This window comes from Nothoprocta perdicaria, unplaced genomic scaffold, assembly GCF_003342845.1.
Source record: "Nothoprocta perdicaria isolate Ctin4 unplaced genomic scaffold, notPer1 scaffold_203, whole genome shotgun sequence".
Classification (NCBI taxonomy): Eukaryota; Metazoa; Chordata; class Aves; order Tinamiformes; family Tinamidae; genus Nothoprocta; species Nothoprocta perdicaria.
The window spans coordinates 1,246,662-1,261,446 of NW_020455239.1; the positions used below are offsets into that span (position 1 = coordinate 1,246,662).

Here is a 14,785-nt window from a genome sequence, read left to right on the forward strand (position 1 = left end):
GGGGGGGAAAAAAAAAAAAGAAAAAAGTCATTATACAGTGAATATCTCCTTGGTATCAAAATGAACAGAAGCTGGAAGATCACATGAGAAAGTTCCTTTATCAAGAGCTTCAGTTTATCAGCTTTGCTTTGAGGATGCATTTTGCAATGGTAGGACTTGTCTGATTCTCAGAGAGTAACAAACAGTACAGACAGCAGTGGAGCTGCTTCCTGGATACTTCTGCTTCTGATATCTTCTGGATACTGCAGCTTCTGAGGGGAAGCTAATGAGATATTTCAGCGAGTTCAGAAAAAGATGAGAACAGTAATGTCTGACACTGAAGCTGGTATTCAAATATAAATAGTTCTCTGAGAAAAGTCTTAAAGACATTTTCTTTTTAATGCTAAACTGACACTGTTGGAAGCTGAGTAGCATTCTTGACTGATTTCTTTCAGTATGGAGTAAAGAAAAACCAGCAGAGAAAGTCTGAAACTATGAATTTTCTAATGCACAGATTAATCTAGTTAATAAAAATATGGATCATGCAGTAGCCCAAGCTACACCATTCTTTCCTTCTTATCTATTGTTTTTCTTACTATTACATCCTGTTTCTCCTTTTAAAATATGAAGCCAAGAAATGAGCCGACTGTAGAAGGGAAGAGGCCACTGCAATCATATTTGCACTGTAACAATCCTACTGCTTCTCATACATGAAGTTTAATTGCTACTTTCTAAGATCAACAAACAGAAGTGTAACAATTAGTCCGGATAATAAGGATTATATCACATTTTGTTACAGAGATGTGTTCAAGTATTATCAACATCTTTCCAGTTGTATTTTAAATCAAATCCACTACGGCAAAAAACAACTAACAATTTAAATGTCACAAACATTAACATCATTTCATGAAATGTAAGCCCACCTTAATTTCAGTTTCTCTTAAGAGAGAGATGGAAAACAACAGATAACATTCAAACTCAGTCAAATGTGTGTTATAACTAAAAGCAGATAGAAATCTCTCACCTTGGTCAATTTTTCAATCTGTTTCTCTAGTTCTTCAACACTTGCTGTCTGATCTCCATCATCCTATAATCACCAAATATATTGTCATAAAATTCACATATATAAGCAAACATCCCATACATATGTCTAAGAGTTAAAAAGTTGAAATATTGTGTTTCTTGAACATGTTTGACTAGGATCAACATAACCAGAAACAAACAAACAAACATGTCTTGAATCTTTCCATAGCATCCCATACATATCACATGCATATGTAGGGCAGCAGATGGCAAACAGCTCATTTATCTGAAAGCATTCTGTTACCTGAGATAAACTTGCAGGTGAAACTTAAAACTGTAATTTCATAGTTTCTATGTGGTTTGGAGTTACTAAAGATTGTCTCTAAGCATTTTTCATTTATTAAAAAGAGGATTGGTCACAATCTTATTGATCAGTCTTTGCACTTCCATCTTATTCTGATGTTTGAAAGAAAGCGCAGAGGCACTTTAAGCAACAGATCTGCTGTAGGAGTCCTGGTATTTATATTAATGATTCCTGAAGAACACACTCACGGCTAAAGCCTACGGCTCCTTTCTTCTTGACATGGTTAAAAATACGAGTTTTTCATTTCAAGAGTTTTAATTATTTCAATAAAGTTGTTGGGAATATCAGAAAGCTTCCAGAGAATACAATCAAAACCCTCACTGCTCTGGGCTACCAACTTCACAGTTGGGTAAAAACATACCAGAGTGCAGATTTCTGAAATATCACATAGAGCATAAATGGTTCCATTGCATTTATACAACTTTTGATATGCTAGAAAATGAAGAGGAAGCATTAAATCTTTTTCTTCAGAAGACTTTTCTCTGTGAGATTACCATTGCATGAAAACAAGAGTTGCTTGTATGGGAAAAAGATTATGGGAATATATGAAATTAATATACTTTTCTTCTTAAGTATTCATCTGCAAAAACTTGGTGTTATAAATCTGGAGTACTCATCATGCATGTTAAACTCTACATGAAATGAATCCAGAAGAGGTGGCAAAAAGAACTATTCCCACCCTAGAGCCTGTCTGGTTTCTATTTAAACATTTGCAAAGATTTGGGTGCACACCTCATGTGAGATACATCCCCTAAAAGCCTTCCTCCTTTGTTCAGTACACTAACACCGACAGATGTTTCCTGGTAGTGACTGAAACAGTCAAGGCTGAAATTCAGTATTTGGTATTCTTTGGCTCTTGTTTCATTCACTTGAGAACACTTAGACTTTCTACAGTAAGACCTATAGGCCCTTATACCAAAAATTCATCTTGGCTGTAGTAGAAACGATTCAGATTAAGAGACTAAAAAGTTTTTAACAATCCTCTATATTTTATGTGATATTGACTAGCTATATGTATCATAATCGGTCACTGGAAAATAGAAATGTATTTTCTCTCATAGTCCCTAGTTTGGAAAAACTGTGAAGAAAAAAACAGTAAGGACACAGGCAAACTTTATAATAGACATTTCATAAAATTTTAAACTTCTTTACTATTTTGTTATTTAATAAATGACCTCTACACTCCACTAAGAAATAAACGCAATTAGCTCATTTGATAGAAAAGCTGGGTCTCCCTGAATCTGGCACACTCTTTCAGAATTTCGGAAAATATAAGACTAATCCAAAGGGGGGAAAATAAAAACCTATACAAATTAAATTTAAAAAAGCACAGGAAGAAAAAATAATTTAAAAATTCTCAAAATACTGGAGATAAACTATTTTTTCTTCCTTGTTATTGGAAACAAGGTTTGGGAAAATGGTGCCGTAATGCAGAGAAACATAAAGAACGGTGCCATGATGCACGTAGCAGAAATAACAGAGGCTTTAAGTAGAATGAAGCTGACTGTAAAAATTCCCCACCTCATCCTCACAGACTTCTGTCTTCTTTCCCTTTTTATCCTCTTTGTCCTCTTCATCCTCATCATCTTCATCTGCCTGGTCATCACTATCATCATCATCATCGTCATCGTAATCACTGTCACCCTTTCGTCTGCGTTTGCGCCCCTGCGTTGGTGTTTCCAAGCAGTGCTGTTCCTCCCCAACGTCACCACCTCCTGTAGCATCTCTTTTGCCCGTTCGCTTGGCATGAATGATTCTAAGCCTTTAAACACATGATAAGGAGCTGAAATTATAGAGTATCTTAACATATCTGTCTTCATATGTGATTGAAAGTAATTTCAGAGTCAAATTAGCTGTTTTGTTCTATACTGACATTCTGTTATCTCTTTATTGCTATTAAACAACAAGAAAAAATCAGGTTAATAAGAGAAGCTTTAAAATGCTTATTCAGTTCTGCACAGAATTTCCATCTCTCCTGGGTGAGCTTTACAGCATAACTGTTTAAAGGAAATGTTAACACAACGTAAGTTTTGAAAAGTTAGGACAGCTGACTAGAGAACAGAACCATTTTAACATCTTTTTATATTGAATAACCTCTTGATTCACACATATATTTAAAAATTCTGTCATAAAATACCTGTCAAAAAACAAAACAAACCCCACAAGAAAGCAGAAATCCTTACTTTGAGCACAGAAATTTTGCAACTGCATGGCCAACAGCAAGGTTAGCTTAAAATGTGAATTACAGGTTTTTATGTGTTTTTAGCGTTTTGACTGATCTTTTCTTTCTAGGACAAACCTTCTCTTCAGTGAAATCTTAACTGCCCAAAGTACCAGGAATACACAACTCCAGGAGTTACTCAATCTCTTTTTTTCCTTTTATGAAAGAAAAAGGAAACTTACATACCAGTAATTATGGTTGTTGTAGACCTTCTTCTTCTACAAAAATCCTATAAGACAAGATTCCACACAGCAAATATTATCGTTCCACCTATCAGGAAGCTAGCAGGCAAACATGCTGAATCACAGGAGGTATAGATAGCCAGGCCTAACCAGTCACGTATAATGCAGATGAAAAACGCAACGGCCTTAGAAGAGATTCATATGCACGTGCAGAAAAGACAAAGATTTTGTAAGAGATGGCTGGAAGAGGGTAGAATGGGAAAAGCAGAACGGTCACGACAAACACAATTACTAGTATGTAATTTCCCCCTGTCGTACTTCTGTCTCTTCCCATCCTACAAAACAATATTCCATACAGCAAGTGGCTACTCACACAATGAGTGTTGTGGAAGTACCGAGCTCTTGCCAAAGGAACGCTGACAAATGCTCCAGCCTCCCGAAACGCTGGTGGTACGAGCCAGGGCTCAGAGGCACAGGCAGAAATGAAGCGGTTGCTGCTGAACTGGTGGCAGTACTTTTTGAAAAGACTTAGCAGGAAATCATCAAGGGGGCTTTTGTTTGCTTTAAAAGGATATTTTTAATGTAGCAGAGAATTTAGAAAGTTTTACAGTTCTGTTTTTCCAATAGAAACACTTTTTTAATAGCTAATTAAGATACTTAAATATATCTTCTGAAGCCTTTTAGTGATTTGGAAAGAGGGTGTTTTTTTTTTTTTTTTACGCTCTTGTACAAAAAGCCTTTGTCTCTTTTACCATCCATACTAATGAAGCTTCGAGTTGAGGCTTTTGTCTGTTTGAAGTTATCCTTTTGACTGGGATAATTCTGTATCATCAAATCCTCATAACCTGGGCTGGAAATTCCTGCCTGCACACAGCAATCAACACTTGAGCAAAGCTACTGCTCCAAGTTTGGACTGATCGCTCTGTGGCTGGACAGACAACTCGGTCAAAGGCTAGCAAGTGGAGGAGCAACAACAAGCAACCACAACTCCTGAGGGAAAGGAGGACAAGCAAAAAAGTCTTTTGCTAAAATTAAATACAGCAACACACTGCTGGTAGCACCACAGGATGCCTGAATGACAGATGACAAGGGAAAAGAATCAAAGATGCTCTCTGATAGTTTCATAATCAGCCATCTACATCCAATGCTGTGCAGAGGCAGAACCTGACGAGAGTACAACGTAGCAAATGCTTCAGTATGTCAAAAGGTGGCAGAGTTTTCCTGCTGCTGCCAGTGGATGTATGGCTCCTTTAGAGAGGAGACAGTTTTCACTCAGAAAACTGTTTCATCTTCCTAGTTTTCTGGTACATACCAGAGGGACTACTCTAACTATTGTGGACATTATAAAGTTTACTGGCCTATAGAGACGAAATTTTAAATCGCTGGCCATTTGTACATACTTCAGCTTGGGCCTCGGAAAAAAGAAGAAAGGATTCGCAATCAGAATTTCCAACTCGAGGTGCAATTCAGATGACATAACAATGTCCTTTACTTACATTATCACTTAAGACAGCTGAAATGGTTGGAAGGGGGCAGTTATCCAATAAACTTACAAAGAGGGTGCCATAATAATGGCACATTGAAAAGAACTATCTTGCAGTGAAAATCTTATTCTGCAGCATTTCAAGACTTTGCAAAGAAGTAGCTACATTTTGTTTTTGTTCCATTACGCTACTCAAGCTATAAAAAAGATGTCAAAGAGAAGACTTGTAATGGAAGAAGAGAAGCTGAAATCCAGTATCCAGTACTGGTATCCAGTAACAAAAACAGCTGAATCATCCCAGGCAAGACAGTCTTGTGACAACTATTGTGATACAGAATGCACAAAGAAAGATGAATTGATCTGATGAGATGGCTGCCTTTACAGAAATGGTAGTTAGCATCAAGATGTACAAACAATGTCAGAGTAAGAATTAAATGCAACCTCTCACTGACCATCAAACCACGAGAAGTAGTAGTGCAAGCAGCTCAAAATCCAGTTTCAGACCATAAATATACACCTATCAAGGAATTTTTTTATATATGTTAAGCACACAAAGAAAGTCTTCTTAGAAACTGTAATGCAACAATTGTTTTTTTCCAGCCTGGGATTGATTCTAAGGCTGCTTTTTAAACCTTACAAACACAGCCTACATTTTTTTTTCCAGTGTCCCTATTCAAGCTGTCAGTATCACAAGCAATGGGAACGCACACAGAGAATATAATCCATGGGTGGAAATTCCCTTTCTGAATCATGTTCTATTTAACATATACTTCCACACAGTTCAGACATGGTGGTATGAATATTTACCACAAAAAATACATAGTATGGTAAACAGGGCAGAGCTGAAATAAGCCTATTCCTCAGGTTCCTTTATTTTACTCATATAAACTTCCCATGCTTCTATGGATTTGTGTTTTGAGGGTTTTGTAAAAGCTGTTTTGCATGTAAAGAGTGTACGTCTCTTGCCTGACCACATGGCAAGTAGTCAAGCAATGAGATACTCATCTACAAACCTTTTTGGGATTTGGAGGGCTTTAAAACTAGCCTGGGCTTTGGAATGGATGGGGAAGATACTATGCATAAGGACAAAGTCTAGAAGCAGAAAGAAGACTAAACAGGAGATTTTAATGAGTAAATTTCTTTTCAGAGAAGCTCCAGAACAGTTACTAGATTTATGAAAGTGTACCAGCTGATAAAATACAGAATATTTTTTAAGACCAATCAATGAACACTCAGAGAGAGAGAGAGAGAGAGAGAGAGAGAGAGAGAGAGAGAGAGAGAGAGAGAATGAATACATCAGAGAAAAACAGCGGAATATCTGAAGATTTTGGGCAATGGATGATATGAGTGAAGTCCAGTGACTTAAAAAGAAGCAGAAAGTGTTGGATCATTCTCACAATACTGAGGCATGAAAACAGGGACAGGGCTACTGGAACCTGGAATTCACCCAAGGGGAAATTTCAGGAAAGGACTGCGGAAAGGAAGAAGGGCTTGGGTCATCAGGGTATTACTCACTGGATGAACGGGGAGAAAAGAAAGGATCCGCCCTCTACAAGTATTTACAATCTGACGGACAGAGAGAAGACTAAACAGTTCCCAAGTAGACAAGAACAGCTAAGAGTCCCATTTTATTAAAGGATAGTTGAGTACATTAAAAATTTAGCCATTCTGTTTTAAATGCATCCCATAGAGGGGAAAAGCTTTGGTGGCAGACATTTAGGTAAGAGAAAGTCTTTGGATTGCATAAAGGACAAAATACCAGTCTGCACAGGGTTGAAGTATATCTAGTATTAGCAGAGTTCCTTTTTACTGGTCTAAGTACCACTACCTCCCCTCTTGCTCTTCTTCTTTACTTCTTCCTTCTTCCTTCTGAGATATATTAAAGGGAAAAAAAGGGAGAAATAATATTAGAAACAAACACTGAAGCAAGGACTAAGAAAGGACTCGGTGCTGACTGGTAAGAGGTAAAGAACGACTACAACAAAATAAAAACAATAAAAAAGGAGTCTGGCTATGCATTTTTACCCCCTGTGATTCATGAACTTTATTGCCTTCTAGCATCCCAGAGCTTTTTTGCTTGCTGTATGGAATTTTGTCTTGTAGGATGGAAAAACAGGGCTGACAACCCTTTAAAAGTTTCCAATTTTTACCTTAAATAAAAAATGTAAAATCTCAGTGTCTACCTTCTACATATGATCCCTAACTTCAGGGAACAATACAACATAGGCAGACTGGAAACACAATATAGCATAATACAGTTTTCAAATAAATTGACAAAATTTTATGGGTATGCTGTATGAAAACTGCATCTTCTGAATCTCATGCATCTTTATTAGTTTTACTGTAAAAAAGGGCACTCGGCCATTCTAAATTCATATCCCCTTTTAATTAAGCAGTGCTTTTACTGACTTCTTGGTAAACCTGTAATTGAATGAGTTGGTTTTGTTTTTAGAACAATTGCCTATGCAGCAGTATATTTTAGCAAATGCAAAAAAGCAATATATTTTTATAGTTAAGGAAAAAAAACTTACTTCCGAAGTTTGCCTTCAACCATCCATTTATCTCTCCTTAAGTTTGACATATAATCAATGTTTTTATCAATTTCACTGTCAAAGACAAAATAATCCAAGGTAATTCAAGAAATCACCATTAACTGTGAATTTACCTATCTTTATCTGAAATACACATACATACAACATACATGTACTTTCCATATATCAAATAACTATCCTGACTATCTGTAACTATCTAAAAAGCACAATAAATCATTTTAAAGCTGTGAAGTTCCAATAGCATTCTGCTGCGTATGTACTATGAAACAGTCTTTAATTACATCATCACATAAAATTTCGCTCCATTAGAGGTATGACAAAGAATCAGAAATTTCTTTTCATTTTTTCCATAGAATGCTGAGATTCCAGTCATACTTTCCAGAAGTACGTTAAGAAGTATCCAAGCCTACACTGAAAACAAAATCATCATAGAACACCTGTGATCCACAAGATCCACAAAAAAGGTCAATTTTCCAGTGTAGAAACTGAAGCACAAAGAAGTGCTTCGGTATAGGAAAACAGAGCATTAGTGTTTCAGTTGTGAATGATCTTTTCAATAAATCTGAATTTGCACTTGGACACCTGCAGTAAAGGACACTGTTCCTTACTGTGATGATTCTGAGTATACATCTGCTAATACTCATGAAGAGCACAAACTGAATCCATTTCAGTCTACCTCTTGCTGCAATCCTTTGCCTGCTTCTCTTTGTTATCTGCTGACTTTGAGGGAAAAAAAAAAAAAAGAGTAGGCGATCTTCACATTACACAGTCTCCTTCATTCTTCTATTGTTATCTATTCTGATTAACTTTTGAAGCACACTGTACCAGAAAAGTCAGAATTCACCTGAGCAACAAAACAGTACTCAATCAGGTCATGAAAGACTTTTCCATGGTAGAAAAAATACAGGGAGCTATATCCCAAGGTCAGTGTTTCCTAACTCATGACCGTTTACTACTGCATTTTTAGATGTTATTTTAATGTAGCTTAATTTGTAAATGCTTATTACTGACAACAAATGAAGCCTACACTTCCTTGAACTAGAATATAATCAGGCTTGCCATCAACTTGTGATCTACATAAAGTATTTGTCCAAAGGATGTCTGAAAGAAAAATGAAAGGGAAAACAGGGTATTGCAGAACCTTTATCCAACTCCTGTTTCCCCTGAAAATCTAGCAATTTTATTGGTAATCAACATCATTTTTGCTCTCAAAATAGCCAGAGGAATTTTGCTGCAAGTTTTAAAAGCAAAGTTACAAACCAGATATGGAAAATTTCTACTCTTACATCATATCAGAAATAAAACAAGAAGCAATAACAAATGGCAACTTCTACTTTCACTATAAGAGCATCAAGAAACTTACTATAACAAAAAACAATACATACAGTGTTTTGCTAAACATAATGTTTTTATATTCTTCCTTTTACACTAAACATTTGACAAAAAACCTTACCTTACTACGCTTTTACTGCATGCTAATTCATTGACAAGGAAAGCAAACACTGATGCTTTCTGAGCTGGAGTATGGGCCTGAAAAGCTTTTGTCTTCAAGCTCTCCGTAAGCTCAGTTTGCCCACAGTGAGCCTCCATAAATATCTGCAAGATCTCAGACACATTATCTCGATTGATGCCAACATTAAGTAAGTGCTCCCCAAGAATAGTTTTGACCTAAGAAAAAGTAAAGGGTTTCAGAAAATCAATCACGTTAAAAAAATATTTTCACTTAAGACTGCATTACTGCATATAAAAGAGTGGCAGAGTTCATTTTATTTTTTACATTAGAACTTCATTCAGGATTTTTTTTTAAATGTTCAGTTTTAAGTCTTGAATAGACCCACAAAGTAGGATGTCTTCACCTCTCCAAGTTTTTAAGACCAGAGGTAATATTAATATTAAGAAAATAGATTAATTGAAAAAAAGACCTGGTCAACTTCATGAATACCACTTCACACAATGTATGCTACGTACAGGTCTCGAGTATAAAAGAACTACGTTGGCTTGAGACCAGATGAGAGTAAGAAAAAGAATCGTGATGTGATTCAGAATTTTGATAAATAAGAGAGCGCGGATGAGGGTGACATGACAATGAGAATCAAAAGGAAAAAAAAAAAAAAAAAAAAAAAAAAAAAAAAAAAAAAAAAAAGTCCAGAAATACACCAGTCACGGAAAATGAGAGTTGGAGATAGCAAAAGCAAACAAAACCAACAAGAAGTCTTCAAAAATATCAAAACAGTGACACCAAAAAGGATTAGGAAAGGAAAGTAATTCATCAGAGAAACGTCAAAGGGGTACTATGAAGTATGTATTCATAAATGCAGTTTTTCACTATTTAAGACTTCTTTCTATTCCTTCTATTTTTTACCTTGTATCCAGTAACAAGTCCTGGATCACAAACAGCTGCAGACACAAGCTTTACAAGCAAGTCTTGTACTTCTCCCATGCTGTCCCCTATGTTTAACAAACCCTCCTGAAGAGTGCTCAGAGACGGGACATCCACATTCACATCAAAGCCAAGAACTTTACCGAAGTTGCGCAAGAATTGCACAACCATGAGACAATCTGAAAATGTGCTTCCAGAGAGAACGAGGCCTGGGATGCGGGGCAGCTCTGGCAAAGGCTGTGAAGTCAGAAAGAAACAAGGAATACTCAGCAGGATTTTTCAAAGAGGGACATTCCTGATTGTAAGGAAGGAATTTGCTGATACTGCTTTGTATAACCTGGAGCACGTCATCATTAGGAAGTGAAGGCAGCTGGAAAAGCTATCTCACATATCCCAGGTAGTACATACAATTTACATTCACATGCTGTAGAAACTATTACATACTTAATTCTTTTGTCCAGGAGAGGCTCTCGATTCTGAGCCAAAGTACTATAAAGATATTGTGAAAAATATTCAGGGGGCATGGGGAGGGGAATTCTCTGGTAAAGAGAGGACTTGAACCCAAGATCTGCAAATCATGAAGCAAACATAGCGGCGAAGAATGCACAAGCCTAGAAGTCTAATTTTTTGGAGTAACAACAGTTTACAGTAGTCACACTTCCAGTAATAAAAATTCAGACTACTCTGTTTTTAAGTAATCATGCCAGTGTGTTTTCAGAAGCAGGCAACTTAAATAAAATGTCCTTAGGTACCTAAACCTATATAACAGAATTTGCATTATTCTGTATTTCTAACAGGACAGTTCAAATACAGTTAACTAGACCGAAACTTGAATGTTTTGGGAGTGGCTGCACAAAGAATTAATTATTGTCATAAACGCAAAAGACAAAGACGTGAGGCAGGAAAATAAATGTATGTTGTTATGATTACCTTCTGGTCAGCTAAGCACATATCTTCATTAGGTTTCTTTAGCTCCTTCGCCATTTCTAATTCCAATCTTCGCTGTTCCAATTTACGCTCTTTATTTAATCTCTTTTCATCACGTTTCTCTTGCTTTAACCGTTCTTTTTCCTTAAATAGAATAAAAACACCAGAAAAATAAACCTATGCATTAGAGTGGAACAACCAAAGGATCTGAAAAGCACTACTTATGTAATCTTAATAATTAACACAACGGTTAAGGTATGTGCACCAAAGGTGCTGTTTAAATAACTGATTACATTATAAGGTCATGTGAGAAGTCTAAAAGCTACACTGAAGAGCAGAGTAAAGAAAGACAAGAATAAATAAAATGGCTTAACCAACTATCTTCCTATCTGTATGGCCACAGGTACAGCCCAAGCCTTTGATCAATAGACTTGTTTCACATCTTGACGTAAAATCTGAGGTCCCATTTTAAAATAACAACCACCTAGTAGCTTCCAGCCACAACCAAAGATCTCCAGAATGTTTTGAAGGGTGAGGAGGGCTGTGTGTGCTTCTATTCAAAGAAGTTGCTGGCCAAAAGAAATTGCGATCTCTCAAAAAAAGTCCATGAAGTCACTCAGAGTGAGAAGGAGGATTTTCTAAAACTACAATGACATAACTGTTTTATCCTGTTTCTATCTTCTCTCAAGTAAAGCAGACAGACTTCCTTTATACATAAGCAAATGGTATCTGAGCTGTAAAAATAATTTCCATTCTGCAATACTCTAGAAGAAACAATGCAACTGAGTTGTCTGACAGACATCCAGTTAAATAGTGCGTAAGTTGTATTTAGCATTTTCAGTCATAATAACCATAGGGTATAAGGTCCTTCTGTGCTATGCTAAATTTATAAAATGTATATATATCATCGCCAGAAATTCTAGAGCACTCATCAAACTAGACAGCTGTCATTTACAAAATTACTGTATTTTTAGAAATTTAAAAATATATTTAAATAAAGAGTATCAGAAACAGCCTGAAATTTTGAAAAATAAGTGTGTATACATATATATGTAGATTTATGAATGTGTGTATATATAAAAATTGTGTGTGTGTGTGTGTGTGTGTGTGTATAGATATATATGTGTATATGTGTGTGTGTATGTATATATGTGTGTATGCATATGTGTGTGTATTTAGGAAAAAATATGTCTTTTCTGCAGCCCAGTAATTCTTTCTGTCATTTGAAGGAGAAATAATATATTTATTCGGGATTTTAAAAAAATCTATCTGCCTGGTTTTGTAGTGGTCCAGCTCTAGAACCAAGCAGAATATATCAGCACACATGCAAAAAAATGTTTCTACCAATGCAAAGTCAAATATCCCCTCCTGCACCAAGAAAGCCATAAAGATTAAATAAAAGCATATAACGTTTCTTTTCCAAAAATGGAAAATTTCTTTTCCCAAATTTTAGGTAATAGTACACAACTTATGAGGCTTCATCTAACCTGGAAAAAGAAGTTTGCAGAAAAACAAAATGTAGTTCATTTGAAATGACAATTTTTTCAATAGTAACAATTACCAGCTTGTACATTTTAAATATTACTGTCCATCCATTGTAAAATTTTAGTTTGGTGTTGTATTGCTCTTTTTTAATATATTAGTCATTCTAAAAATGATTAAAATTGTTTAAGAGGAAAACAAGCATAGACTGAAGGTGTGTTTTTTTTACGTCTGTATAACAACAGAGAAAAAATCTCTTTAGCAAGTCTGATTTTTACACCTTAAATCAAAATGATTAGGGCTTTAAATATGCTAATAAATAACAGAGGAAAAGAAAATATTTGCTAGGAAATATTAAGGACTCTGCTAGGAAATATTAAGGACAGTGACGAGGCCGTTATTGGCTTCTTGTGACACATCAATTCTTCATAAATACAGATTAATCAAGGACATAGCTCTTCTACAGATTAGTCAAATGAAAATAATAAAATTTCATACTTTCTTCAGGTTAATACTCACTTCTGCTTTTTTACGTGCTTCCATGGCTTTCATAAGCATCATATGCTGTCTTCTCCTCTCTCGTTCCTATTGAATCAGATAAGATTAGAACAAAACTCATACACATTTTCATATCAATAGAAAGAGTTTAAGTTTAGCATTAATTGACAGATCACAGTAAATACTAAATATAGGACAAGAATGGCCAAGTCTGTGCATGTTTTAGTTCAGGTTTAGAAAGCAAATACAAGAACAATCAAAAGCAAAAAGTAAAGCAATGAACATGGAGACAGTGTAAAACAGAAGCATACAGATTTACTTATGGTCAATTGTGATGCTCCTTCATAAGCTGGCAGAACACAAAGCATAATGGTTGGCTGGAACAGGTCAGTTACGTTACATCTGCTATTAGGAAACTTAGAAATTACTTAATAAATAGCCAATTGAACACCACATTTAAACTGGTCATTAATTTTTTTTTCTAAATATTGGTATCTTAAAATCTAACTCAAAGATTTTTGTAAGTAAACAGCAAATTAATATGATGAATTTTCTCAGCTCTAGGTCAGTTTTACTCAAACTGGCAGTGGTGCATATACATACACAAGGACATCTGCATTAACTGATGCTGTTCCTTAATAAATTACATTGATTATTTCAAAAATAGTAAAAAATATATTACAAAGAAATTCCAAAGTATTTTTTTTTTCTACCTTAGAAGCTGTAGGGTAAATCTTGGCCCCAGTAAAGGCTATTGGAACTTATCATCTACTTCAGTGAGGCTGGGATTTCAATGTTTCATTGTCTAATTACAGCATTCCATACTAAACACAATTTGAAAGCTAGTCTGCCCAATAATCTACAAACTTGGGGAAGATACAATCCTTTTTTGTATAGCAGGTCAATTCAAGTCATACTTTAATATTTTGGATTGAATGGGACAAAATTTTCAAAAATATTCACATGACTATCTTTAATTTTTCGTTACTTAAACTTTGATTCTATACAGTTATCCAATTTATGCTGGGACATCATTTGTGAGGATTTCCAGTTAAAGATCTCATTTATAGATTGTCATATTTTAATTTATACATGTTTGAACAATGTCTTTTTTTTTCCTTAATAGACAATACAAGCAGATGTATGCAATGCACTGTGCTGTAAAGCCATGCAGCAGTATGTAATATGACAGCAGCCAGTGCTACATTTTATGCATTGCTATGACAACCATATCACAACCAAATCACAATGCGGTGTTAGATGTACAAAAATAAACATACCCATACCATATCTAGTCTATGCCTCTCCAACTCCTGGTAGAAAGAGTTGGCACAACATTATGAAACAGAAATCACAAAGTCATAAAACCACTTTATAATTCCCCAAAAGACCCCAATACCAAAGCAAAGCAACAAATCATAAGATGAAAGAAAAACTGCATAAATCAAATCCCCAAAAATTTAAAAGGACACATTTTAAGATTTCTTTTTCCCCAAATAGCTTAAGTATTAGTTCATAATTAGTACTGTCACTGTTCTGGCAACTGAATGCATACCAACCTGGTGTTTCAGCAGAACAGCTTGTTGCCTTCGCATCTCTTTTTCCTTAAATAGAACAGAAATATATTTAAAGTATCTAACAAAACTTTCTTACCAACATGCACACTTCTGCAACTCTGAAACAGTACAAAACTG

At 35.4% G+C, this 14,785-nt stretch overlaps 1 protein-coding gene across 7 annotated transcripts in view; it reads right to left on the reverse strand.

Annotated features, from left to right (window-relative positions):
* The window catches only part of BAZ2B (bromodomain adjacent to zinc finger domain 2B), a 118,519-nt gene that overhangs the window by 13,855 nt on the left and 89,879 nt on the right, over positions 1 to 14,785 (reverse strand). For 5 of the 7 annotated variants that reach the window (XM_026038166.1, XM_026038163.1, XM_026038169.1 and 2 more), the window contains 9 exons: positions 14,651 to 14,695; positions 14,378 to 14,404; positions 13,113 to 13,178; positions 11,115 to 11,255; positions 10,167 to 10,421; positions 9,258 to 9,472; positions 7,784 to 7,858; positions 2,888 to 3,128; positions 1,004 to 1,066 (listed from right to left, as the gene is read on the reverse strand). In XM_026038166.1, the coding sequence (XP_025893951.1) occupies positions 1,004 to 1,066; positions 2,888 to 3,128; positions 7,784 to 7,858; positions 9,258 to 9,472; positions 10,167 to 10,421; positions 11,115 to 11,255; positions 13,113 to 13,178; positions 14,378 to 14,404; positions 14,651 to 14,695 (1,128 nt within the window). The remainder of the gene's footprint in view (positions 1 to 1,003; positions 1,067 to 2,887; positions 3,129 to 7,783; positions 7,859 to 9,257; positions 9,473 to 10,166; positions 10,422 to 11,114; positions 11,256 to 13,112; positions 13,179 to 14,377; positions 14,405 to 14,650; positions 14,696 to 14,785) is intronic. The other 2 variants (XM_026038167.1, XM_026038164.1) reach the window with 1 other exon arrangement.